At 36.9% G+C, this 27,572-nt stretch overlaps 1 protein-coding gene across 9 annotated transcripts in view; it reads right to left on the bottom strand.

Annotated features, from left to right (window-relative positions):
• LOC132379635 (fibroblast growth factor receptor 2-like) overlaps positions 1–27,572 on the bottom strand; it is a 157,468-nt gene that overhangs the window by 29,463 nt on the left and 100,433 nt on the right. For 6 of the 9 annotated variants that reach the window (XM_059947788.1, XM_059947787.1, XM_059947785.1 and 3 more), the window contains 4 exons: positions 26,579–26,702; positions 6,074–6,264; positions 4,793–4,943; positions 1,191–1,393 (listed from right to left, as the gene is read on the bottom strand). In XM_059947788.1, the coding sequence (XP_059803771.1) occupies positions 1,191–1,393; positions 4,793–4,943; positions 6,074–6,264; positions 26,579–26,702 (669 nt within the window). Of the gene's footprint in view, positions 1–1,190; positions 1,394–3,994; positions 4,140–4,792; positions 4,944–6,073; positions 6,265–26,578; positions 26,703–27,572 lie in introns of all 9 variants that reach the window. The other 3 variants (XM_059947789.1, XM_059947791.1, XM_059947790.1) reach the window with 3 other exon arrangements.

Below are 27,572 nucleotides of genomic sequence, written 5' to 3'. Positions count from 1 at the left end.
TGAGAGTGCCTAAGTTATGGAATCAGGCAAATGTATTCAGATGTAACTTCCCAAGTCAAAAAATGACAGTTCCAGATCTTTCAATTTTGTACCATATTGCTGGTCTGTATATTATCATCCAATCCAGATTTCATAACTCAAAATCAAAATAGTCCCAGAAATATACTAGTTGGGTATTAAACTGTGCATTTCAGTTATACCAGCAATATAACTAAACTTTAAGATAATTAAACTTAAGGGGTCATGCCTTCTAAAGCTGAAGTCTGGTGAAGCAAAACACCTACTGACACAACTGAGTCAATGCAAAGTTATTTTGGAGGTCAGAGAAAACCCTATTAAATGCAGAATTTCTAAATACCCTATGAACATACAATTACTGAATTGCATGTTAATAAATCACAGATTAAAGTCGAACAGTTTAATTTTGAAATGTTTATGAAAACAAATAAGATTCTGGTGAAACTTAGGCACCAGGGGTATAGAGGAAGGGTTGGATACAAGAGATTTGCCAATACAACAGCAACAACAAACTTGCAATATTCCTTTAAGCAGTGAGTGGTGACTCTCCAAATCTGAATACCCTTCCCCAATGCTGGATGATTTGATTGTCTCACAAGAGTAGAACAAGCAGTGAGGGGTGGAACAGGAACTCCATAGATTGCTCCAATACTTTCATAATTCCAATCCATTTTCCAACATTTGAATTCTATTCCTAGACAATTAACTTAACCATGTGGAGCACAGTAGTGCAATGGTAACAAACAAGACCTCTATAAGGTAATAAGAAACTGTCATTCCTTATCATCCAAAGTGCAAATTAAAAATTGCTTACGCAATTGGAACACCGTGTCCGTCAGCTGAAAGAATTCCAAAACAAAAATGAAAATACTTGCTTTATTTTCATAGTTTCATGCAATGGGATGAAACAAATACTTTCCTTGAGGAACTGCATCTACTGCTTACTGGTGAAATGAGTAGTAATTTCATAAGAAACTTAATGTGCGGTAAACAGGTTGGCACTGGAAACTGGAAGAGGTCAATTTAAAATAAATACAATGTTTTTGTTACTGTCATTGAAGGAGGGGAACCTGACTGATTATTTCTGAGACAGGACTCGAGTGCTGAGTAATAATGAATGATAAATGGATATTATGTCAAGTAAAGATTTTTGAGCTCTCTTATCTACTTTCTGTTACCTGTCTGCGCAGAGGGATGCTTTTGGTCAGCTTGTGCACTGTCGGCTGGGCATTGAAATCTGGCTTCTTGGTTGTGCTCCTCATGCGGCAAATAACAACCGTCAGCACCATGCACGCGATTACAAAAACACCAATGCAATAGATAACTATTTCCAGATAGTCAGGAGAGGTCAACCCCTTTGGTTTGTCTTCAGGAACTGGATTACACGTGAAGAAACAATTGTCAAATATTAGCATAAAGATTCGGATATGAAAGACAACTGAAATAGAAATAACACATTAATTAAACAACCCTATTCTTCAAGAATAGTTTTAATGTTTAGAAAAAAATCGTGAATGCCCTTTAAATAGCTTCATTGGTAAAACGTACACCAGTATGACATAGAGTCATCTACAACTACAGAACTTCTACTTCTACAGAAGTAAGTATCATACTGGTAGGGTACCCATCTCCTTTGAAGTGACCTCACCATGCAATGGCATAAAGTTAAAGTTTCCATTTCTGTTCACTACCCAGTGGTGGCTTTACAGTACCGGTGACACAAGTCCTACCGCTATCTGTAAGGACCCTGTGGTAACATGGATTCCCTCCCACAATCCAAAGGTGTACCAGTTGGTAGGTTAATTGGTCATTGTAAATTGTCCTGTGATTAGGCTAGGATTAAAAGGAGGGCTAGTGGGCAGCACGGCTCAAAAGGCCAGAAGGGCCTACTCTGTGCTGTGTCTCAATAAAATAGATAAAATACTAATTGAGAAAACACGAGGAAACCTGCAGATGCTGGAAATTCAAACAACAACACACAAAGTGCTGGTGGAACACAGCAGACCAGGCAGCATCTATAAGGAGAAGCACTGTCGATGTTTCGGGCCGAGACCCTTCGTCAGGACTAACCGAAAGAAAAGTTAGTAAGAGATTTGAAAGCAGTGGGGGGAGGGACTACGCGACTCCCTTGTCCACTCGTCCCCCCCATCCCTTCCCACCCATCTCCCTCCTGGCACTTATCCTTGTAAGCGGAACAAGTGCTACACCTTAGCTTATCTTAGCTTCATCCCACCCCCTCCGGTCTTCTCCTATCATTTCGCATTTCCCCCACCCCCCACTAATTTCAAATCTCTTACTATCTTTCCTTTCGGTTAGTCCTGACGTAGGGTCTCAGCCCGAAACGTTGACAGTGCTTCTCCCTATTGATGCTGCCTGGCCTGCTGTGTTCCACCAGCATTTTGTGTGTGGTGTTGTACTAATTGAGAAAACCTATTTGGCTGCAATACTGCTATAACAGATTCACTGGGACCACACATTAAGCAAAGCCATTTTGCTGGGTGTCTTTATACGTCTATGGAATCATATGTCTCCACAAGAAACGGAAGGAAATCAGGGACTGAGGAAAACCACAAATATATACAGTATTTTTAGTATGATAGTACGTACCATTGTGCTAGATTCTAGAGTGACACAGGATGCAAAAAATAGGGGGACATAGGGCAAGGTGACTATTAAAAAATTGATTACAGCAAAACTAGTCAAAAGTACTTTTGAAAAAATACAGCCTCCAGCTCTTTTAGCAGCTGGGGAAGTAGCAAAAAACAAACACAAGTTAAAATTCAAGTACAAAATTGAAAAGTTAATACGTTAATAATTTCTTCTGTTTGAACAGACAGACATCTTTTCCACTACAACCGTTGCATTCAGTAATAAATATTGATATTAAATTTAAAACTTGACATGCTCTGGTACAAAGTTCAAGGCTCATATTAGCTATAAGGCTTAATGTGAACCAGCTTTTGTTAAAGTGATAAATATTCTGTTACCCAGTTTCATGTACATTTCACAAGCAGAAAACATTCAACATGCTAGACAGTGCCTTAAATTTTATCATTAACTTACATCTACAGCACAATATATTTAGCATAATAAATGCTATTTAAGCTTCTGCCATCCATAACAAGTAACAAGTACTGCCAAAAGCTACGAAGCATAAAATGCCCTCTGAAAGCTTTAAGGTGAAACAAGAAGCAAATACAACAAGGCACAATCCCAGATCCTTAATGAAAGCAAAGCTGTGCAAAGGTTTTTACCCAATTGTCTGTGAAATTAGAAACTACAGCAAAGGTTTGTAGCATTCTTAAAAAGACAGTCATAGTGTTTGGAGAAAAAACCTCAACACTTCATTCAGATCAAACAGTGTGGTTAACAGGTCTCCTTCTCCAGGGAAAAGAGATTAGTTGTCATTGCATCCTGCAAATCCAATGCCCGTCATTCTCCAACAGAATTGAAGTTTTATGAGGGAATTACCAAGCAGGTGCAGTTTATTGACAACTGATAATTGGAAAAGTTTCATCTGAACTTATTTGCAGAGTGCCACCTTCCTTCTGCCAATTATCAGTTAAAAAATACCACTGATGACCATTTCATAAGAGAGAGAAATGGTATCAATTTCAACATGCTCAGTAAGACTTTCCATGCCCGCTGAAAATGAATCAGAACCTCATATTGAATGCATGCAATCAATGAAGAAATAAAGTTGATTCACTGAATAAACTCCCAAGAAGTAACTGCTCCATTACAGAAGGGGAACTGGCATTACATTGGCAAAAAGAGCAACTGTAATTGTGACTCTCCCTTTAATTATTTAATCAAATACAATTAATTATATTAGTATTTTTTCCATCTATAATAATAAAAATAATATGGTGCAATGGATTTTTGCATTTTAGTTCTCCTGCCAGTTCCTCTATAGGAAGCAGTGTCAATTTTGCTTTAGGTGAAAGATTAACCATTGAAGGAAAGCCATATGTACCTGACTCAACTGTCAACCATGCAGAGTGATGAGAAATCCCAATAGAATTACCCGCCAAGCATGTATACTCCCCAGCATCCTCAAAAGTTACATTTCGTAAATAGAGCACCTCAATTTCTTTGTCCGTAGTATTAACACCGGCAGTCTAGAAGAAAAAGGAAAGCAAAAAACAAACAAGCAAGATATCATGAGATATTTGTGGACAGGGACAACAAACCAGGGGATTGCTGCTAAACAGCAGAGGTGCAGCATCCTGTTGGAGGTATGTGCCTATCCACAACCCTTCATCCAAAGCTTGCACCCAACTTCAAGCTTGTAGTATGGAATAATCAGATACCCATCACCATCTTAACTCACCCTTCTAGGCATGCAATTTACTTCATGGAAAAATAGAGCCACAATACGTGTTTTTATTATTTCTGACTTAGAATCAAGGAAGGCAATGAAATGAAGGAGGAAGTAAAACAGATGAGGATGGAAATTTAGAATGATCTTCATGAAGAAGTCTAATGAAAATTCACAGGAGATTGAAGAATGGTATAGTGATGAAGAAGGTACAGTTTAACTGACAAAATACTGAATGACACTTATGAAGAGCTTAGCCACATATTGTGGATATTTTTCCATGTCTACCGTGCATAAAGTTGCATCTTGGAAAGGAAGTTAAGAAACCATTAAAAACCCAAAGCCCAAAGATTCTGTAAGCTGCTTTCAATCTTCCAAGCATGAATCAGCTGTTTCCTAAATTTATTTACCATGGGCAGAGCTTTGTGATTTTGTTTTTTTTAATGATGTTACCTTTTGGGGAGAATTGAGCAACAGTGAGCCAAGCAGACTGATTGACTGCTCCAATATAATTGGAGACCTTACATATATATTCGCCACTGTCCGCTTCAGTCACATTGTACAGATTCAGCACTTCTGCATTGGAACTATTTATTCCCGAATGCTAGAACAAACCAATAACATAAGATAAAAATATCATCACTGCTCTAGAATGAGCAGAGCTAATATCCCACCACCAGCATCATTCTTCTTATGAAATAACATTATATATTTTCTTTGTAAAAATGTTCCACAATTTGTGGTCTGAAGGTGAAAAAAATTGTTAAAAAAAATCACTGAATGGATGATATGGCATGGATAGCTTATACCAGTTTATTTGGCACATTTCAAACCAGTGTTGTATCTTTCTGTCAGCAAGGGTTAGATCATCAATCTAAAACATTTCTGAAGCTGATCACTACTTTTCCAGCTCTGCTCTGACACTGACAATTCATGAAGTCCACCAGGCAGAGAGCACTGACTTCCTACTGTTCCAGTGGTTAAATTGGGAAGTCCATAGATTAAACCCAACAGAAGATCATCAACTCCCTTTACTTCAATGGAGAGAAATGGCTCAGAGAGTTAAACAAGGTTTAGATAATGAAATGAAGTGACTAAACCTATATTTATTTTATTTAAATGTATTTGGTTATTTATAATCATCCTTCAGTATTATATTTTTAATTTTGTATAAATATCTAATTTAAATAAAAATTGCAAAATATTTTTATGTACAGTACTTGTGAATGTCAGAGATATTGAAAGTCTAGTGACAGTCTGGACAGCAGGTTAAGCCTGTGGATGTGGCTCACATAGCCGTCAGTCAAAGAGTGTAGCTTGCCATCCTCGGTTTGTGGTCGGCATAGGGACTCCTTGATCAGAAGGAAGCTTCAGAGACCGCTGTGCTGCTCTATTTAAGAATATATGGTGGAGTAGCAAGCAACTCACTAGAATGAGCCCAATGAACTATCCTACAGATCAGTCAGATGTACAGTCCCTCTGTTTTGCACATTGTTTTAATTCTGTTAAAATGTAAATGTATTTTCGCTGTCATTGAAATAGAACTTTGGAAGAAAAATAAATCAATTTAAGCAAAAAAATCCTTGGGATTAGAATTAGCTACCATTTAAAACAAATTGGATATCAGATCATCAAAATACAAATATGCATTGTCCTCATTGATTACAAGTGTCACTCATCATAATTATCAAGTCGAAAGCCTTATTAAATTCAAGTTGAAAGAAAATTTCAGACCTTTAAGACATTGACATAAGGAACTCCATCTGGACCATATCTACTTCCATTCTTTTCAACATGCTTTAGCCATTGAATATGGGGCTGGGCATCACTGAATACTTTGCACACAAATTCCACATCACTTCCCACCAATGCTGTTTTGTTAGCAGGCAATCCTGCTTGAAGAATAGGCCTGTGTGGTGATCGCTCTGAAATAAATTTGAGAAAACAAGCATACATTGTGTTGGTACATGAAACATTACATGATACAATACTGTGAAAGAGTCTAACTATATGCTTCTAAGACTTACTGCGCAGTACTGTATGTAACAAACATCTTCACATTTTTCAAATTTTAAATTCCATTAATATAGTTAACAGGAAACTACCGCACACTTGAAAAAATAAAGCTTGTACTGAAGTACTGTAAATAGCTACAAGAACAAAAGAAATTTACTTCACCCAACTTTATGGTATAAGGGAATATAAAAAGCTATTAATGTTATGGACTGCTGTTTCAGCTACTACTTGGAACACAGTAAAAATTATGTCCTGCCTTATGGAAATAGAATTTTAAATATAGGGAGTTGTTAGTGCATGGCTGTTCTTAGTTGTTTTTCCATTACGTATGAAGCAACATCCTGCTTTAATAGCTATGAGGCTTGTAAAAAGTATCTAGTTTAAAAAGCTCTGAAATGCTTTTAAACTTTGGAAGGAGACCACAGAACAGCTTCAGACCCCCAAAGAAAACAGAGAGGTACTAAAAGAGCTGCTTTAAGGATGCACGCTTAGAAATACATGAGAACCAACACCACCACATATATTACTTTTATTAGCTTGCCAGCATTTCTAAATAGGTGTTTTGAATTTGCCAACATAATCTTTCACAAGCAAACATTTTGAGTGCATTGCAAAGAGATGGTGTCTCTGGTTTACAATAAGACCTTTGATACAGTCAAACATATTTGGCTAGATGCTGGCATCTACAGGGAATAAATTCATGGGGCAACCTTGCCACATTATAAGGCCACAATTAGCTCATTTAAAACACTGTACAATCAGTCAAATGTTAAATGTTGAACCTTTAAGTCCAAGATTTTTACTCTAAACTACAAATTTCAATTATCTTCCTGTTACCATTATATTATTGCTTCAAAGCATTGTCGTTTTCTCAGTTGTCTGAGGAAGTTAAAAGTTTCAAGTTAAAAGTTTAAAACTGTTTTAAGCCTCAATATACGTTGCATAGGAAAACAAATTTACAAGTTTAAGATATTCAAAATAAAATTTTCCTCAAGCATCCAGTTGGGTACAGGTATCAATTTTAACTGACGTTTTGATGACAAACTGTGCCATCTTTGAGTTCGTCATCAAAATGTTGGTTAAAATCAATACCTGTACCTGGCTGGAAGCCCAACAGAGTTTATTCATCATATACACTGGGAAAGCACTAGAATCTTTTTTCAAAAAATATTCTGTTAATTGACAGATGTTAATAAACTAAGGATGATTACTTGAGTGACATGAAACATTAAGTGACTTTAATTGCATTTTATTCTTAAATTTACTTTTCTCTTCATATCTAACAAAAAATAAGCAGAACACTGTGATTGTGTAGTTACAAATTACACTATTATATCTGATTTGATTGAAATAAAACATGAATTTCCAAATTAGATAAAAGGTTCTGGTGAGAGCAGATTAGCAGCCATTAATTGCAATTTCCATTGAATATTTATATATTACATTAAATACATTAATTATCAACAAGAATTAGTAAATACCAGAGCAACACACACACACAATGCTGGAAGAACTCAGCAGGTCAGGCAACATCTATGGAAAAGAGTAAACAGTCAACATTTCGGGCTGAGACCATTCATCAGGACGGGAAAGGAAGGGGAAAGATGCCAAAATTGGGGGGGGGGGGGGGGAGGAGGAAAGAAGGGCAAGCTAGAAGCCGTGGGCCAATGTGTTGGAATGGGAATGGGGATAGTAATTAAAATGGTTGGCCATTAGGAAACACTGCTTTTTGTAAATGGAGTGCAGGTGTTTGATAAAAGCAGTTTCCCAATGTAAAGGAGGCCACATCAGGAGCACCGGATATAGTAGATGACCCAACAGGTTCACAGGTGAAGTGTTGCCTCACCTGGGTGGAATATTTGGGGCCCTGAAAAGTAGTGAGGAAGAAAATAAATGGGCAGGTATAGCATTTGTTCCACTTGCAGGGGTTAAGTGCCAGGAGGGAGATTAAGGGGGAGGGACAAATGAACAAGGGAATCATTGAGGGAATGATCCCTATGGAAAGTGGAGAGTGGGGGCAGGTGAAATGTGTATAGTGGTAGGGTTCCATTAAAGATGTTGGAAGTTGTGGAGAATGATGTGTTGGATACGGAGTCTCATGGGGTGGTATGTGAGAACAAGAGAAACTCTACTCCTGTTAGGGCTGCAGGAAGATGGGACGTGTGGATACCTGCGAAATGGAGGAGATGCCAGTAAGGGCAGCATCATCAGTGGAGGAAGGAAATGGAGCAGGACGTCTCTAAATGTCCTGGGAACAGTTGCGGCAGAGGCAAAAGAAGTGAGAAAAAGGATTGGAATTTTTACTGGAGACAAGGTGGGAATTGATATATAGTCAAGATAGCCGTGGGAATCAATGCCATTATATTTTAGTGTGATTGACTCTAAACAGACTTCTGAAATGACATTAAAACTAATCCAGCTGAACACACGCTTTGTAAAATCTTAATAGAATTAGGCGCACCACCTGGCATCATCATTGGCACCAGAGTCTAATATGATAATCAGTGCAGCCAACCCAGAAAAGCCTTTTTCAGTAACACCTGGAGACATGTAAAAATTGGGAGAACTACCACACAGTCAAACACAGTGGCAATGTAGGAAAATTGCAGATACCCCAGTCAACATCCCAGACATCTCCATTACCATTGAAGAACAAGTCTAAATGACTTTGAAATTCATCGGTATTTGATTCTGTTTTCTCAGGTCAAAAATGAAGAATCAAACATACACGTTACTATTACAGCTCTTCCTCAGTTGTTGAATATCACTTTGAACTGATGCTGAAGGCAGCAGCAGCAGCAGAAACTACTATGCCCACTGCCACAAATGAGTTGGTAGCACCAACTCTCACTAAGCAGATGAATCCTCAAAGATACAAGTCGAGTGTCTAATGCCCACAGCAAGTAACAACTTTCAACAGTAATTATCATCCCACCTGGCTACCTGACCCAAGACCAAAAGATATGGCCATATGTGGCAGGATTGGGTCAAGTATCAACAAGACCTTAGGCTCGAGTTTTAACTTCATGCTCCAGCACAATCCACCTTTAGCAATGGTATCACATAGCACTAACTAAACAGTAATTCTCACCCAATTTTCACACAGGAGTATTTAGTGCCAGGCATAAGAACCTGAAACAATGCCTGCTCTACTTTAAATAAAAGCCATCGATCTCTGCCCTGAATATACTCAATGACTCAGCCTCCTTAATGCCTTGGGGAGAGAATGCTAAAGATTCATTCCCTTCTCAAATATAATTGGTATTGATATAAAGATATTGGTTTTGCCAGAAATGCACCGATTTTGTGAATAGTTAAAAATATCAATGACAGTTCTTGTAACTGGCACTGTTTTGTTACTCTTGACAAACCATACGATATTTTTGAAATTGTGCTTGGATATAAAGTTAAGTAAATGGGTAAAGCCATGGTAGATGCAATATGTGGTAAAAATGTGAGATTGACCACTTTGGTATATAAAAAATTAGAAAGGCAGAACACTGACGAGAGAATCAGCAGATGTTGGAAATCTGAGCAACACACACAAAGTGCTGGAGGAACTCGGCAGGTCAGACAGCATCTAGGAAAAGAGTACAGTTAACGTTTCGGAACGAAGGCAGAAAGGCAGTACATTCTTGAAATGATAGGCAAGAGGGAAAGACATTAGCAATCAGAGGCACTTGGTGTCCTTGAACTTAAATTATTGAAAATTAATACACAGGTGAACAGAGGCATTAAGAAGACAAATGGTAAGTTGGCCTTAGTTGCATGAAGAATCGAGAGTATTTTCAAGTTTAGTGGTAAGCACAACTCTACTGTACCGGTTGGTAGGTTAATTGGTCATTGTAAATTGTCTTGTGATTAGGCTAGGATTAAATTGGGGGAATGCCTGGTGGTGCAGGTCGAAAGGCTGATTCCGCGCTGTATCGCAATAACTGAATAAGTAAAAGTACATCTCACTGTAATAGTAAAGAACTACTTCTGGAATATTGTGCACAGAAGGACAGCAACATCCTGGGACAGGTTCTGTCCCATGAAGAGACTTTAAGCAGATTACATCTGTACCCACAAGAGTTCAACAGAGATTTTAATGGGAAGTAAACTTATCAAAACATACAGAATTCTTACGGGGTCACAGTCTCAAAATAAGGTTGGTCATCTGGGACAGTGATGAGAAGAAATTTTTTCACCCAATGTGTAGCAAACCTTTGGAATTCTCTACCCAAGAGAACTCTGGAGGCTTTGTTGTTGAGAATACTCACAACAAATTTTTGTGTACTAAGGAAATAGGGAGATACAGGGTTGGTAATGCTGAGGTAAAAGATTAGTAGTGATATGAAAGATCGACCAGGCACAAGCAGCTGAATGACCTTTGCATGCCTCTGTTCCTTATACTTGTGTAGTAATGTCATTACAACACAAATGAAATGTATTAATTTTGAAACCAGTGTATTGTTTTAGTTGTTCATCTGAAAACTTTACATTAAGTTCCAAAGGCCAATTCAAAAAATGATAATTCAAATTGTAAAAGAAAGTCTTTATACAGATTAAAAATTGAATTGCCTACAATAACTCCTGGTGCTAGAGTTCTAAAAGTATCTCTGAGAAAGTATTTCATTTGCAAAACAATAGGCTGTTTTCCTAAAGATATATATAGGGATACTGCATTCACCATTCCACCTTTTACAATTAAACATGTCTGCAACTGACTAAAGCCATCAGTCTTCAGAAAAAACCTGAGGGTAAACTAATTTCATTGTGCTTGTTCACTGATGTGTTGAGGTGAGATTGAGATTGACTGTGGGGGGAGGAGCAAAGAATAAACCAGGCAGCCGGCTGGCACTGGGTCCGCCACTAATTAAACTCATGAAGCCACAGCCAAATATTAAAATTCCTGCCAGCATGTCACTTTTGCTTATCTTCTCCAAATGTAATTCAAAACTTTATACATCATATCCTTGACTCCCAAAGATGCAAGGAATCATAACATTTTTTCCTGAAACAATTCAGCATTCATAACACAAGTTGATAATCTTATGTAGGCAATTTGCAAAGATTTGGCATAACTAAGAATCCATAATTTCACATTTTGAATCTAAACCCTGGAAACTTCCAATATTTTTCATCATGAACTGCATGCCAAAATTGCTACTCAATTTATAGGATGTACTAAATGTCAAGCTGAGTAACGCATAATTTTAAAATACATGCACATTTATCTCGAAGCTCTTTGTATGCATGAGATTTTATTAAAAAAGATAAAGGGGTGACTGGGCACAAGAACCTCAAGAAGCTAATGAAGCAATTAATGAAGTATCTAGGGTCCTTGGTTTTATAAATTACAAAAAAAATCAACTAAAGATATACAAAATATTAATTTGGCACCAGATAAAAAGACCAAGAGAAGATCAAATTGGGAACTTTGAAATTATAGATCATGTAAATTGAACAAATAACCTGAAGTTGACCCCAGTATGTTAAAGGGTGACAAGAGGGATCAGATCCAAAACGAAAATGCCAAGGATTAGTCAATAAAACCATAAGATAAATGAGTAGAAATAGGCCATTTGGCCCTTTGTGTCTGCTCCATCATTTCATCATGGCTGATCCATTTCCCTCTCAGGCCCAATTTCCTGCCTTCTCCCTGTATCCCTTTATGCCCTGACTTCAAGAATCTATCAACAATTGCCTTAAATATTCCCAATGACTTGGCCTCCACACAGCCAATTGTGGCAATGAATTTCTCAGATTCACCAATTTCTGGCTAAAGAAATTACTCCTCCTCTCCATTCTAATTGGATGCACCCTATTCTGAGGCTGTGTCCTCTGGTCTTAGATGCTCCCATCTTTAGAATCTCTACCCAAGAGAGACAGGAATGCTTATTCTTCAACTACATTCAAAACAGCAGGTAATAGATTCTTGGATGTTAAAGGAATCATGGGAAAGGGTTGTGGGTAAATGGCACTAGATAAAATTATCTGCCACCTAAGCATTTGCAAGGTGCTTCCCTTGCTTCTATTTTTGATAACTCAGCAGGTCAAGTTTAGTGATACATTGCATGATGAGCTGTAGCAACAGAAGAAAAAAAAAACTTGCATCACTGTAGGGAAGAAGCTGGGAATTATAACTAACTGAATTTCTCTTTGTAGACCAATGTAAATCTGCAGAACAAATAGTCTTTTCCCTGGTGTAAAGTTCTATAAATTACACTACATTTATAACAACTAACAACTCCAAATATTTTGTCCAACATTAATGTAAGTTGTGAAAAAATAAACCATCAAATATTCCATCACTTGCACACAAAAAGGTGATTAATTTTACAGAACAACATGTCCTAAGAATCTGTTATATTAGATCTTTATTTAAAGCGCTCATTTAAACAACAGGATCAGGTGTTTATAAGCAATCACAAGAGATAAAATGTCAAGTAGGTTGAAGCATTATCAAAACTGTCATGTTAATAATATTCTAGAAATGTGGAGCAATAGAATAAAAATTATAAATGCCTCAAAATCTAGATACTTTAAAAATTAAATTGCTTCATTTTAAGATAGATGTTAACAAAAGGAAATGACTAAAGTCAAGATGGTGATTCATTTAAAATATTGTAAGATATCACTTTGCATTTCATTCTATACTAACAACTGGGTTGTAAATTAGTTGTCAGTTTTACAATCTAATATTTTCTATATATTTTTTCTCATTTTTGAGGTTTCTGTGCAACCTGTACCAAGATTTCAGAATGGCACACCACCCAGATAAGTCTCTCAATTCTGCTTAAAAATTAGTTGCTAAAGGGATACAAAATTTGTAGTGGGGAATTTCTCTACTGATTCTTTTGCTGTACCTACAGGTATAGCATGTAGTATTCATACTTCCAGTCAAGTCAACAGAAAGCAAAACCCACAAGGTGGTGGGGATGGGGGGAGGAAATGGGGATGTAAAAGGAGCAGCCAAATTGATCGTAGCGTTCAAGTCAAAACTACACCAAAAGTCTCTCTTACATATAGAAGTTTACAAGAACAAGCATTAGTATTTATTTTTTCATTTGCTCTGATTTTAATTTAAACATTTTATTTGGAGCTTTCTTCAGGGCCTTCAAACCAAGATTGCCATGCAGAACTCAGGAATCCCAGTAACTACAAGTAGTACTCAGTAAATATGCTAAATCAGCTATTATTTTCTTCATGCCTCACATCATTTTTTGCTTGAAATCCAGAGTAACATGTTCAAAATGCTGGAGGAACTCAGATGAGGCAGCATCTATGGAAAAGAATAAAGAGGCGACCTTTCAGGTCAAAACCCTTCATCATGATACTGCCTGACCTGCTGAATTCCTCCAACTTTTGGTCTGTGAATAAGTTTTCTATTACTAATATCAATGAAGAAACAAAAGGCTTAAATTTGCTTCAGGTCATAATGCAAAATGTGCAGCAGCAAACCTGTGAAAAATAGGCTGCCAATTTCCAGTCACCCATTTGGTGTTATGACATCCAAGGTGAATTTAGAACAGTAAGTTTTTTTTGTTTAAATATAGAGTGATAGTGAAAAGATGTCCACTTTAACCTGTAGGCAGAATAGTAAGTTAGAAGTGTACATTATTCCAATGGTTGGCAATCTCCTGTTTCTGAGCTCACCAGCACTGGCCTGATATGAAGGAAGTGTATGTTCTAATGGCTACTCTTTGAGCAGGTGGCAGGCAAGAAGTTAATGGCCCAATCTCAATACTGAGGCAGGAAGTATAAAGAGAGTTTCAATAAAAAGCAAATAATAGATACCAGATTTTAAAGATTCAAGATGGCTAGAAGATCATCATGAGACAGCATTAAGGTCAAACTGACCTAACTAATATATCTTTCAGATATTATTAGAGAGTCTGAAATTTTTGTGGTCACACTAACCTGAACATGAGGAGTATTCATGGTCATTCTAATCATAAATAAAACTTTTACTCTACATTAACCACTTCTCTCAAGCAGTTTCAGTCATCACAACTGTAACTAGTCATACAACATCTAATAAACTAATTTCAGTTTTGTGATGTAACTTTCTAAATTCTGACAACTTAACTCCTCTGGGGCATATTTCTTTTGTTAATAAATTTAAAATAAAAAAAAACAAGGGCAGGATGTGCACAAGAGATTAGTTCACTTTCCCAGCGATTTTGCAAAACAAAGTGGTATTCAGAAATGGTGCCTTGTTTGATAATCTCCAAGAGCAGGGGTTCCCAACCTTTTTTATGCCATGGATCCTTATCATTACAGAGGAGTCTGTGGACCCCAGGTTGGAAACCCCTGCTCTAAGAGCGTGTGGTTGGATTGAAATGGCATAGAACTTTTCCAGTTTCTTCTAAAATATGCAAATAAAAGTGCAAAATCAAAGACATTTTAAAATCACCCTATGGTAAAGTTATGTTAGGAATTTTATTGTGAACATACATCAAAGTCAGGCTCATTCCTGTCAGGAATTAGTCAACAGCTATATATTCTTTGTCATGAGACTGATTTTAATAGGTTAAATGATTAAATATAAAATTTGCTCTTTTTTTCAAAATTTGAAACCTGGATCAGCTTTGGAGCAATATATATTTCTACTTTTCACAGAAAAATACTCAGAGCAAAAAAAACATTCCAGGAAATTAAACCAAGCTGAAAGCAAATAATCATTGTAACTTCAGAGTAAATTCAAAAGAGAGTGCAAAAATGAAGTTAACCATCACAGTGTGAAGTTTAAGGAATTAAAACATATCTAAAAGAATAATGAGTGTACATTTACAATCTATACTGTAATCCACTGAGACTAGAAATAATAAAGTAAACTTTCATTCAATGTGCCACTTGCATCCTCAAATTACTAACTGGATATTTGAGCTAGGCCCTTGTCAGATAGTATTAAAATAATTGCATTCTCTGCAATGCCATTTGCATAATCATTGCTTATAGCTATGCAACCACAGCCAGTGCCAGGTGTAAATCACATACCTTCAGTTGCCAGTGGATTTAATAAAATCTCTTTATTCACCTAACAACAAATTGCCTGAGAGCAAGATGTAGTGTAAATTCTTCTGTGCTTTGGTCCTAGTCTCTTCTTGTTTTAAGCCCCATGCTCTGAGGTAAATACATCAAAGTCAGTCTCATAACTGTCAAAATTTAGTGAACAGCTATATATTCGCCTGTCAAAATTGCATGTTGGGGCCACTCACCAGGGGCCATTTAGACACCAGCTAAGTAAAAGCACAGGCTTGTACATTTGTCTAAAAGTGACTTCTTCTTAATCCACAGGGGCTAAGTTTTAAGTGTACCCAAAGTAAGTAATAGCAATGTTAGAACAACCATCAATAATAAACTCAAATGGAGCAGATGAGTAGTTTGGAAAAAAAAAGATGAACAACCAATTCTAGAAGAGCAAATCCAGTGCAAAAGTAAAATATTATTTTATATACTGTCTTGACTGCTCATATAATTCAACCTATAAATAAAAAAAACCTTGCAAATATAAAGTCTATTACATCATATGGTAGATAATTAGCTTTATACTGTATGCGATAATCTGGTGTTTTAATGAAAATTTACAAACTTTTAACCTTTTTAATTGGGAAGAACATTATTAACTGCTTAATGGAAGTTTTACAGGATTGAGCATTAAACTGTAAATTAATTTTTTTTAAAAAGACATTGGCCTTTCAAAGCGCATGGTCTGTTTTGCACCAGCAGCTAAAACAATAAATTATTGTTACTCTTATCAGTTTCTCAATCCATCATCCTACTATTTGTTCATGACTAATTTTTTTTTGTTAATCACATGCTAAATTATCCATTTCCTCCAGTGATTACTGACTTCATGAGGAGGAAACTGGAGGTCCATGAACCATTCCTCATCAGGGGATCAGAGGCTCAGCACTTAAGATTCCCCGGTGTTATAATTTTGGAGGACCTGTCCTGGGCCCAGCACACAAGTGTAATTACAAAAAGAGTACAGCAGTGCCTCTGCTTCCTTAGAGGTTTGCAAATATTTGGCATGACATCTAAAATTCTGACAAACTTTTATAGATGTGTAGTGGAAAGTATATTGACTGGTTGCATCACAGCTTGGTATGGAAACAACAAAGCCCTTGAACAGAAAGTCCTACAAGAAGTAGTGGATATGACCCAGACCATCGGGATAAAGCCCTCCTCACAGTTGAGCACATCTACACAGAGCGTTGTCACAGGAAACCAGCATCCATCATTGGGGACCTCCCACCACCCAGGTCATGCTCTCTTCTCATTGCTGCTATCAGGAAGGTGCGACACTAGCATCAGGATTCCTAACACCAGATTGAGGATACCCTCAACTATCAAGCTCTTGAACTACTGGGTGTAGCTTCACTCAACATCACTTATGCTATTGCTGAACTGTTCCCACAACTTATGGACTCATATTCAAGAACTATTCATCTCTTGTTCTCTATATTTCTTGATTGTTTATTTTTATTATTTTTTTTCCTTGGTGTTTGAACAGTTTGTTGTTTTTGCACATTGGCTGTTTGGCTACCCTGTTGGATGCACTCTTTCATTAATTCTGCTATGGTTCTTGGATTTACTGAAAAATGCCCCCAACAAAATGAATCAAAAGGTTGTATATGGTGTACATATAGGTACTTTGACAATAAATTTACTTAGAACTTCACTGGCTGAAACTGATCTGAAAACGTGAAAGTGAGTCAGTCCTTCGGCTTCCAACTTTAATGGTTTCAGATGACTCATGTAATAGAGAAAGAGGATAGAAATAAAATCACTGGTGTTTTTCCAATGCCTGAGGCCAAATGAAAATGTTTCCTCTAATCTAAGGTATTAGGGTAACTATTTTAACTCAGCCATCACCATTTTCAGCAAACAATGCAAAGTGTTTTGGAATGTGTAGTGTGGAGAGGTGGTGATTGGGCAAAATTGCAGTCAACAGGATGAGTTGCAATGTAAAAGGTGGACAAAATCAAAAAGGGAGAATATAGGATTGAAGTTATATCTGAATTTGCGCAGTATATGGAATAAAGTAGATGAACGTGCAGCAACACTTGCAGATTGGCAGGTATGATGTTGTAGGCATCACTGAACCATGGGTGAAAGATTATAACTGGGAGCTTAATGTCCAATGGCTTACATTGTATTGAAAGGTTAGGCATGAAGGTAGAGTGGGTAGCATTGCTCTGCTGGTAAAAAAAAATCAAATCATTAGAAAGAGATGACATAGGTTCAGAAAGTGTTGAATCGTTGTGGATAGAGCTAAGGAACTGCAAGGGTAAAAAGACCCTGATAGGAGTTGTACACAGACCTCCAAACAGTAATAAGAATGTGGTCTACAAATCACAACATGAGATAGTAAATGCATTCCAAAAGGGCAATCTTACAATAGTCACAGGGGACTTCAATATGCAGATAGATTGTGAAAACCAGGTTGGTGCTGTATTACATGAGGAGGAATTTCTAGAGTGCCTATGAAATCTCTTCTTAGAGCAGCTCATGGTTGAGCCATCAGAGGATAGCTATTCTGGACTAGTGTTGTGCAACAAACCAGAATTGATAAGAGACCTTAAGTTAAAAGAACCCTCAGGGACAAGTGATCATAATATGATTGAATTCACTCTGAAATTTGAGTAGGAGAAGCTAAAGTCAGATGTATTAGCCCATTACAGTCGAGCAAAAGGAATTACTGAGGCATGAGAGAGGTGTTGGCCAGAATTGATTGGAAAAATCACTGGTAGAGCAGCAATGGCTGGAATTTCTGGAAGCAATTTGGAAGGCAAAGGATATATATATATAAAACCCAAAGAGTTTTCTAAAAAAGACACAACCATGGCTAACAAGAGAAGTCAAAGCCAAAGAGAGGGCATATAATACAGCAAAAAATAAAGGTAAAGATGGAATATGAAAGTAAGCTAGCCAATAAAATTAAGGAGGATATCAAAACTTTCTTCAGATGTAAAAGAGAGGCAAGAGTGAATACTGGACCGCTGGAAACAATGCTGGAGAGTTGCATGGTGGATGAACTGAATAAGTATTTTGCATCAGTCTTCAATGTAGAAGAAAGTAGCAGTATGATGGAAATTCCAGGTGTCAGGGGTCATGAAGTGTGTGAAGTTACCATAACTAGAGAGAAGGTTCTTATGGAAACTAAAAGTTCTGAAGGTAGATAAAGTTACCTGGACCAGATGGTGTATACAGAGTTCTGAAAGATGTGGCTGAGGAAACTGTGAAGGCATTAGTAATGATCTTTCAAGAATCACTAGATCTTGAAATTGTTTCTGAAGACAGGAAAATTGCAAATGTCACTCCACTCTTCAAGAAGGGAGAGGCAGAAGAAAGGAAACTATAGGCCAGTTCATCTGACCTCAGTGGTTGGGGCACTTTAGGAATTGTTTATTAAGGAGGAGGTCTCAGGGTATTAGGAGACATGTGATACAATAGGCCATAGTCAGCATGGTTTCCTCAAGGGAAAATCCTGCCTGACAACTCTGTGGAATTCATTGAAGAAATAACAAGCAGGATTGACAAAGGAAAATTGGTTGATGTGTACTTGGATTTTCAGAAGGCCTTTGACAAGATGCTGATCAACAAGCTACAAGCCCATGGTATTACAGGGAAGATTCTAGCATGGATAAAGCTATGGCTGATTGGTAGGGAGCAAAAGGTGGGAATAAAGTTAGCCTTTTGTGGCTGGCTGCTGGTGACTAGTGGTGTTCCACAGGGGTCTGTGTTGGGACTGATTCTCATGTTATATATGTCAATGATTTAGATGATGGAACTGATGGCTTTGTTGAAAAGTTTGCAGATGATATGAAAATAGGTGGAAGGGTAGGTAGTGCGACAGATTTGGAGAATAGGCAAAGAAATGGCAGATGAAATACAGAGTTGGGAACTGTGTGACCATGCACTTTGGTAGAAGAAATTAAAAGGTTAACTATTTTCTAAATGGAAAGAAAATGCAAAAACAAAACTGAGATTCAAAGAGACTTGGGAATTCTTGTGCAAGATTCCCTAAAGGTTAATTCTCAGGTTGAGTCAGTAGTGAGGAAGGCAAATTCAATGCTGGCATTCATTTCAAGAGGATTGGAATATAAAAGCAAAAATATAATGTTGAAAATTTATAAAGCACTAGTGAGGCATCACTTAAGAGTACTGTGAGCAAGTTTGGGCCTTTTATCTTAAAAAGGATGTGCTGAAACTGGACAGGACTCAAAGGAGGTTCACAAAAATGATTATAGGATCAAATAGCTTGTCATATGAATAGCGTTTGATGGCTCAGGGCCTGTATTCACTAGAATTCAGAAGAAAAAGAGGTGACCTCATTGAAACCTATCAAATGGTGAAAGGCCTTGATAGACTGGATGTGGTGATGTTTCCTATGGTGGGGAAGTCCAAGACTAGAGGTCATGGCCTCAGAATAGAAGGGCATTCTTTTAGATATGAGAAGGCTTGCTTTAGCCAAAGAGTGGTGAATCTGTGGAATTTTTTGCACAGGCAGCTAGGGACACCAAGGCAGAGGTTGATAGATTCTTGCTTGGTTTGGGCATGAAGGAATGCAGGGAGAAGGCAGGAGATTGGGCTGAGAGGAAAACTGGATCAGCTATGATGAGATGGCAGAGCAGACTCAATGGGCCAAATGGCCTAATTCTGTCCCTATATGTTATGGTCTTATGGAATTTATCTAACTGTTTAGCAAAATAGATTACATTTTATGCATAAGACAATAGGCATAAGATGAGAATTAGGCCATTCAGCTCATCAAATCTGATCCACCATTCAATCATCTCGTGGTGCTATGAGATTTGATTTATTTCACATATAACATGGTTGACACAGAAGACTTGTATTTATTCTCTATAAAACAGAACTGTAACATTTCTCAGCAGTATATTCGTTACCTCAGGCTTTTTCACGTTTTTTGAAAAGAACTATTTAATAATGACGTTGTACCATTAAACATACAAGAAATTGAAGGCAAGCGTTCACAAAGAAGTGACAATATATGGAAAAAGTAGCCATGCAATTATGAAAACAAGCAGATTAGCAGCTTGAAGTAAGTTTATGCAATCATATTGATGCTTGAAAATCTCAAATCACAATACTCAAAAACAATCAAGAACACTTTTCCAAATAATGAATGAGTGGGAAAGAAAACTGAAGTATGGAGAATTTTATTATGAGGAAATATTAGAGGAATAGAAGTTCGTTGTCAGAATATATCAACTTTAACAAAATCTAAAATTGAAAAGATTAAACAAACTCAAAGTTACAACTAATTATGATAGGGAGATATAACCAAATACATTAAGTCAAGTAAAAATTATTTAAAGTAGATGCTTTGTAAGATATTTATTTACAGGGACTAAAACCTGGATAATCTTCAAAAAATTGAAGTTCAAAATGTTCAAATTATGAATGCATGCTGCACTGGAAGTGTTAGCAAATTATGAAGATGGATTTTGATAGCTGAACATTATATTAACATTCTTGATGTTTTATGTTTCTTTTTGTTTCTGTGTTGGTGGTACAAATATGTTACTGGTACAAAAAGTCCAGTAGTTATTTTGGTAGAGAACTAAACCAGATGTTTAAACCCAAGCCTCCAATGACCTATGAAATTTTGTGCTCTAATTGAAGAGATTATACCAGTTCATGCCATGGTTATTTGAGACAGAATATAAACAAGAGGGTGTTCTGGAAATTCCGGAATGGTGCACTAGTTAATGTATTCAAATGTTGCTGCAAATTAAACAAATGCAAACAATTAGCTCAGCCACCTTTTCAATGCAGCTTGAAAAGTAATTGTTACAGGTCAATGCTGTATCACTCTCTAAGAGGTTGAATTATGAAACTAATCAAGACTGAAAATATATTAATAGCTATGAACACTAACAGCATTTGGATAAGATTTTGGTGTTGGGCACGTAGTTTTAAATATATAATTAAATTTTGGCTGACGATCTGTTATCAAGTGATTTTAAAGTTCTCTTCACACTGCACCATTTAGAAATATTTATATCTAAAAGAATCAAATTAAAACCACTACAAAAACAACCAAACTGGTCAGTTAAGTTTTGTTTTAAACTAGATTTTAGTTTAAAAAAACATGTCATTTTTGAACTGAGACACTGAACTCAGAAAATTATACATGTTTAACAACATAAGGTAAGCATTACGTCACCTAATCATGATTTGATCAGCACTTGATCTTCTGCCAAGAACAACTTCAAATTTGGAATTTTAATCATGCTAAAAGTGAATATTAAATTTAAAAAGACATGGCAGCCAAATTGACTTTGGGGAGGGCAAGAAATGAGATTGAACTTCTCTGACCCGATACAAGAACTATTAGAATCGCAATCTGTTTCCCTAATATTACCTACTTTTAAAACTCCCTGGGTTGGTTTTCCAATTTTGTTATTCAATACTCATACAGGTCTTTTGACTAAAATCAGTTGGGATTATAGTGTGTTTTCAATCTGTGGACCTCTTCCACTATCACAGGCATCTCTTTAAAATACGACGACTTAACCAGCATCTGTGGGCAACCAGCACATCCACATCAATTACCTTTCTCCTGCACCACCACTTTCATGTTCATGGCTGCCCTCTAGATTGGCATTCTACAAGCCTTTGGGAATAAAAACTATCGTAATTTCATTATTTTCTCAAGCAAGCAAACCTTTGGGAGTGATGGTTAACTTGACGAAGGTCATCTATCTCTTTCAACTACATAACAGACTTGTTCCTCAACTTTGAAATGTGGTGGCACACTACAAATTAAAATATTATCCTACTTGCAGATCAGTTTAGCTTCTAATTGCAAACACATTGAATCACAACTAACACATTTCTAAAGACCCAAGGAAAGATATGTAAAAAAATTGCAGGTGGAGAAATGAATAAGTTCACTTCAATGCCAATTATGCCATTGCTAATGAAGGTGAGAATGTTAACGCTGTATGTTGTAATTTCAACTGGCAAATATTTTGTGGTCAAACAGAGGCAAAATGAATATTTCCAGACTATAATTATTAGCATTCTTTTAGATTATAATGCTAATTCACAATTGTAAATCACAGGCTGTTTTGAAAATCAGATTTACTCATAGCTAGAAACTGGTTAAAGACATTATAGTTTGGTAATCTTCTGAAGGATTTTAGCCTGAAGATACCCTAGCACTTTCAGTTACATTATTTTAATGAATATGCAAAATGCAAAATAAAAGTTAAAGGAAAATGTGAATTTTATGCAATATACCTGGCACCTAACTGAAAATACCGAAAATGAAAGTTACGAAACAATATTCCAAAAAATTGCTTTACTAATTTGTGGAAAACTATTTTGGCTGCAGCCTTTTCCACAGAGTGCATACTTTCAAAAAATTCTTAATCCATAGAAACTATTATAACCATATAACAATTACAGTATGGAAACAGGCCATCTCGGCCCTTCCAGTCCATGCTGAACGCTTACTCTCACCTAATCCTACTGAACTGCACTCAGCCCATAACCCTCCATTCCTTTCCTGTCCATATACCTATCCAATTTTGCTTTAAATGACAATACCGAACTTGCCTCTACCACTTCTACTGGAAGCTCATTCCACACAGCTACCACTCTCTGAGTAAAGAAATTCCCCCTCGTGTTACCCTTAAACTTTTGCCCCCTAAGTCTCAACTCATGTCCTCTTGTTTAAATCTCCCCTACTCTCAATGGAAAAAGTCTATCCACGTCAACTCTCTCTATCCACCTCATAATTTTAAATACCCCTATCAAGTCCCCCCTCAACCTTCTACGCTCCAAAGAATAAAGACCTAACTTGTTCAACCTTTCTCTGTAACTTGGGTGCTGAAACCCAGGTAACATTCTTGTAAATTTTCTCTGTACTCTCTCTATTTTGTTGACATCTTTCCTATAATTCGGTGACCAGAACTGTACACAATACTCCAAATTCGGCCTCACTAAATGCCTTGTACAATTTTAACATTACATCCCAACTCCTATATTGAATGCTCTGATTTATAAAGGCCAGCATACCAAAAGCTTTCTTCACCACCCTATCCACATGAGATTCCGCCTTCAGGGAGCTATGCACCATTATTCCTAGATCACTCTGTTCTACTGCATTCTTCAATGTCCTACCATTTACCATATATGTCCTATTTGGATTATTCCTACCAAAATGCAGCACCTCACACTTATCAGCATTAAACTCCATCTGCCATCGCTCAGCCCACTCTTCTAACTGGCCTAACTCTCTGCAAACTTTGAAAACCTACATCATCATCCATAACACCACCTATCTTAGTATCATCTGCATACTTACTAATCCAATTTACCACCCCATCATCCAGATCATTAATGTATATGACAAACAACATTGGACCCAGTACAGATCCCTGAGGCACACCACTAGTCACTGGCCTCCAACCTGACAAACAGTTATCCACCACTGGTCTCTGGCATCTCCCATTCAGCCACTGTTGAATTCATTTTACTACTTCAATATCAATACCTAATGACTGAACCTTCCTAACTAACCTTTCATGCGGAACCTCGTCAAAGGCCTTACTGAAGTCCATATAGAAAATGTCCACTGCTTTACCCTCGTCAACTTTCCTTGTAACCTCTTCAAAAAATTCAGTAAGATTTGTCAAACATGACTTTCCATGCACAAATCCATGTTGACTGCTCCTAATCAGACCCTGTCTATCCAGATAATTATATATACCATCTCTAAGAATACTTCCCATTAATTTACCCACCACTGACGTCAAACCGACAGGCCTATAATCGCTAGGCTTAGTCTTAGAACCCTTTTTAAACAATGGAACCACATGAGCAATACGCCAATCCTCCGGCACCATCCCCATTTCTAATGACATTTGAAATATTTCTGTCAGAGCCCCTGCTATTTCTACACCAACTTCCCTCAAGGTCCCAGGGAATATCCTGTCAGGAACCGGAGATTTATCCACTTTTATATTCCTTAAAAGCGCCAGTACTTCCTCCTCTTTAATCGTCATAGTTTCCATAACTTCCCTACTTGTCTTCCTTACACAATTCAATATCCTTCTCCATAATGAATACCAAAGAAAAGAAATTGTTCAAAATCTCCCCCATCTCTTCCAGCTCCACACATAGCTGTCCACTCTGATTCCCTAAGGGACCAATTTTATCCCTCACTATTCTTTTGTTATTAATATAACTGTAGAAACCCTTTGGATTTATTTTCACCTTACTTGCCAAAACAACCTTGTATCTTTTAGCGTTTCTAATTTCTTTCTTAAGATTCTTCTTACATTCTTTATATTCCTCGAGCTCCTCATTTACTCCATGCTGCCTAAATTTATTGTAGGCATCTCTCTTTCTCCTGACCAAGTTTCCAACACCCCTCGAAAACCATGGCTCTCTCAAACTTTTAACCTTTCCTTTCAACCTAACAGGAACATAAAGTTTCTGTATCCTCAAAATTTCACCTTTAAATGACCACCATTTCTCTATTATATCCTTCCCATAAAACAAATTGTTCCAATCCACTCCTAAATCCTTTCACGTCACCTCAAAGTTAGCCTTTCTCCAATCAAAAATCTCAACCCTGGGTCCAGTCCTATCCTTCTCCATAATTATATTGAAACTAATGGCATTGTGATCACTGGACCCCAAGTGCTCCCCAACACATACCTCCGTCACTTGACCTATTTCATTCCCTAACAGAAGATCCAACACTGCCCCTTTTCTAGTTGGTACCTCTATCTATTGCTGCAAAAAAACTATCCTGCATACATTTTACAAACTCCAAACCATCCATCCCATTTACAGTATGGGTTTCCCAGTCTATGTGTGGAAAATTTAAATCTCCCACAATCACAACTCTGTGCTTACTACAAATATCTGCTTTCTCCTTGCAAATTTGCTCCTCCAATTCTCGCTCCCCATTAGGTGGTCTATAATACACCCCTATAAGTGTTACTACACCTTTCTCATTCCTCAATTCCATCCAAATAGTCTCCCTGGACAAGCCCTCTAATCTATCCTGCCGGAGCACTGCTGTAATATTTTCTCTGACAAGCAATGCAACACCTCCCCCTCTTGTCCCTCTGATTCTATCACACCTGAAGCAAAGAAATCTAGGAATATTTAGTTGTCAATCACACCCTTCCTGCAACCATGTTTCACTAATAGCTACAATATCATATTTCCAGGTATCAATCCATGCTCTAAGCTCATCCACCTTTCTTACAATGCTCCTAGCATTAAAAAGATATTATATATTGTTATTATATGTCTATTATATATTCACACGAAAATGAAATATATATATATATAATAATTCAAGTATGTAAAAAAAACTTGTGCATTGCTGAAGAAATCAAATCGAATGCCTTTAACATTAAATTCTGATGAAGAATTTGACTGCGTCGGGTTCACATTACTGTAACCCAGAATAAGATGGCCAAAGGCAATCCTTGTCAGACATTGCCATTGAAAGTAAGACATTTCAGCTCAGAACTATTCTATTTATGGCTTCTCTACCATGGATGAATACATGTTGTGAAGTCATCATTTGGCAGAGCAGTAATTGTTTACATATCTCACCAAGCTGTCTTCTAACACTGATTGTTGAAGCTATGAATAATGCTTTGAGTAAAAAAAATTGTTTGGTTTCTTTGTGCAAAACCACTAAAATCTCTGCTTGTGGTATTTTTTTAAACTGTAATTGTCCAGCACAAGGTAACTGCTTATGCACTTCACAACCTTTTTTTTAATGATTTTACTCTATTTATGTTCCCTTCTAAATGGACCATATACAACATGGAAAAACACAGCTGAAAACATGGCAACAAACTGAATAATTAAAAAAAATTAAGCCTTGCTGTTTTCTTTGTTTAAAGTAAAACATGTGTTAAATGATCTAGCAGCCATTACTGGCTGGTTTATTCTTTAGTGTCTTGTCAAGAAAATGCACATTACAACATAAAAATTCTTTACCAGTAGAAGATTCAAAAGTTGTGCTGTCTATTTATGTTGCAACTAAAATATATTATTAAAACTTTATGCAGCCAGCATTAACAGAGAACATGGTCCTATTCTAACATAAAATAATGTGCTGAAATGTACTTTCATATGCAAAACTAGTGAAACAATTTTACTGTGTCATAATTTCTAAAATTTAACATCATCTTGGTGTTTGGTGATTATATGTACACTTACCTACTACATCTAAATGGTATGTATGATTTATGGATCCATGAGCATTTTCTATCACACATGTATAATTGCCCTTATCGGATGGAACAGCGCTTTCCATAATAAGACTCCAGTGTGGAGGTCGAATCTGTTGAAAAAGCAGCAATTTTTTGAGAGAGTCTTGTACAGAAGTAAATTTAACAAAATGCCTGCATTTTTTTGTTCATAATTAAGTAGTCATGTACTAAATGTCAAAATTTAACTCTGTATGCTTTTGTCTCACCTTGCTCCCTGGAATTAAATAGATGCTGATTACCAGAAAAGCACATTTCCATTTCGGGCCCAAAGGACTATAATAGAAGTTGATGCATCAGAACAGAGAATCCGTTTTATGCACTGCTGCTGTTTTGCTATGGTTCCTTATTAGTTCTTACTGTAGCGACCTATAGAATTTAGCTTAATAATATGTAATAACTTTGGTCTGCTTAGAAATCAACCATCAGCCTACCTTATTTCCCTCCTTTGCCTTAAACTAACAGATATATATCTCAATAACATAACACGGGCAGCCAAAATATTAGATACTCTTATCCTATCATGCAGATTTTTCCCCCACTGTGGCAAAAATTCAACAAGGTACTGTAAGGCAGGAGACAGAACTGGGAAATACAGCAGCATATTATCCTTACAGGATCTGTGTTGTGCCTCAGCTGTTCATCACAATAATTAATGATTTATGCACTGAGATAGAAAGTCAGATGCTTAACTTATCTAATGCAAGATGATGGATTGCATTATTTGAGTATAGTGGTTATTTTGCTGAACTATTAAGTCCACAGGATTCCCAAAAGATATGTAAGCACAAGTTCAATTCATCATGGTAGCTTCATCCAGCATAACTTCCTTCCACCAATGTCAAATTATGCAGAGTTCATACTGCAAGTCTTTCTGGTTTCTTGTTACACCTTTTTATATTGCTGTTTTGTGTGACTTTGATCGGGATATTTTGATGCAGACT

Source organism: Hypanus sabinus, chromosome 22 (assembly GCF_030144855.1).
Source record: "Hypanus sabinus isolate sHypSab1 chromosome 22, sHypSab1.hap1, whole genome shotgun sequence".
Taxonomy (NCBI): Eukaryota; Metazoa; Chordata; class Chondrichthyes; order Myliobatiformes; family Dasyatidae; genus Hypanus; species Hypanus sabinus.
Note: the sequence above shows the minus strand (reverse complement) of the source record. Positions and strands in the feature narration are given on the sequence as shown.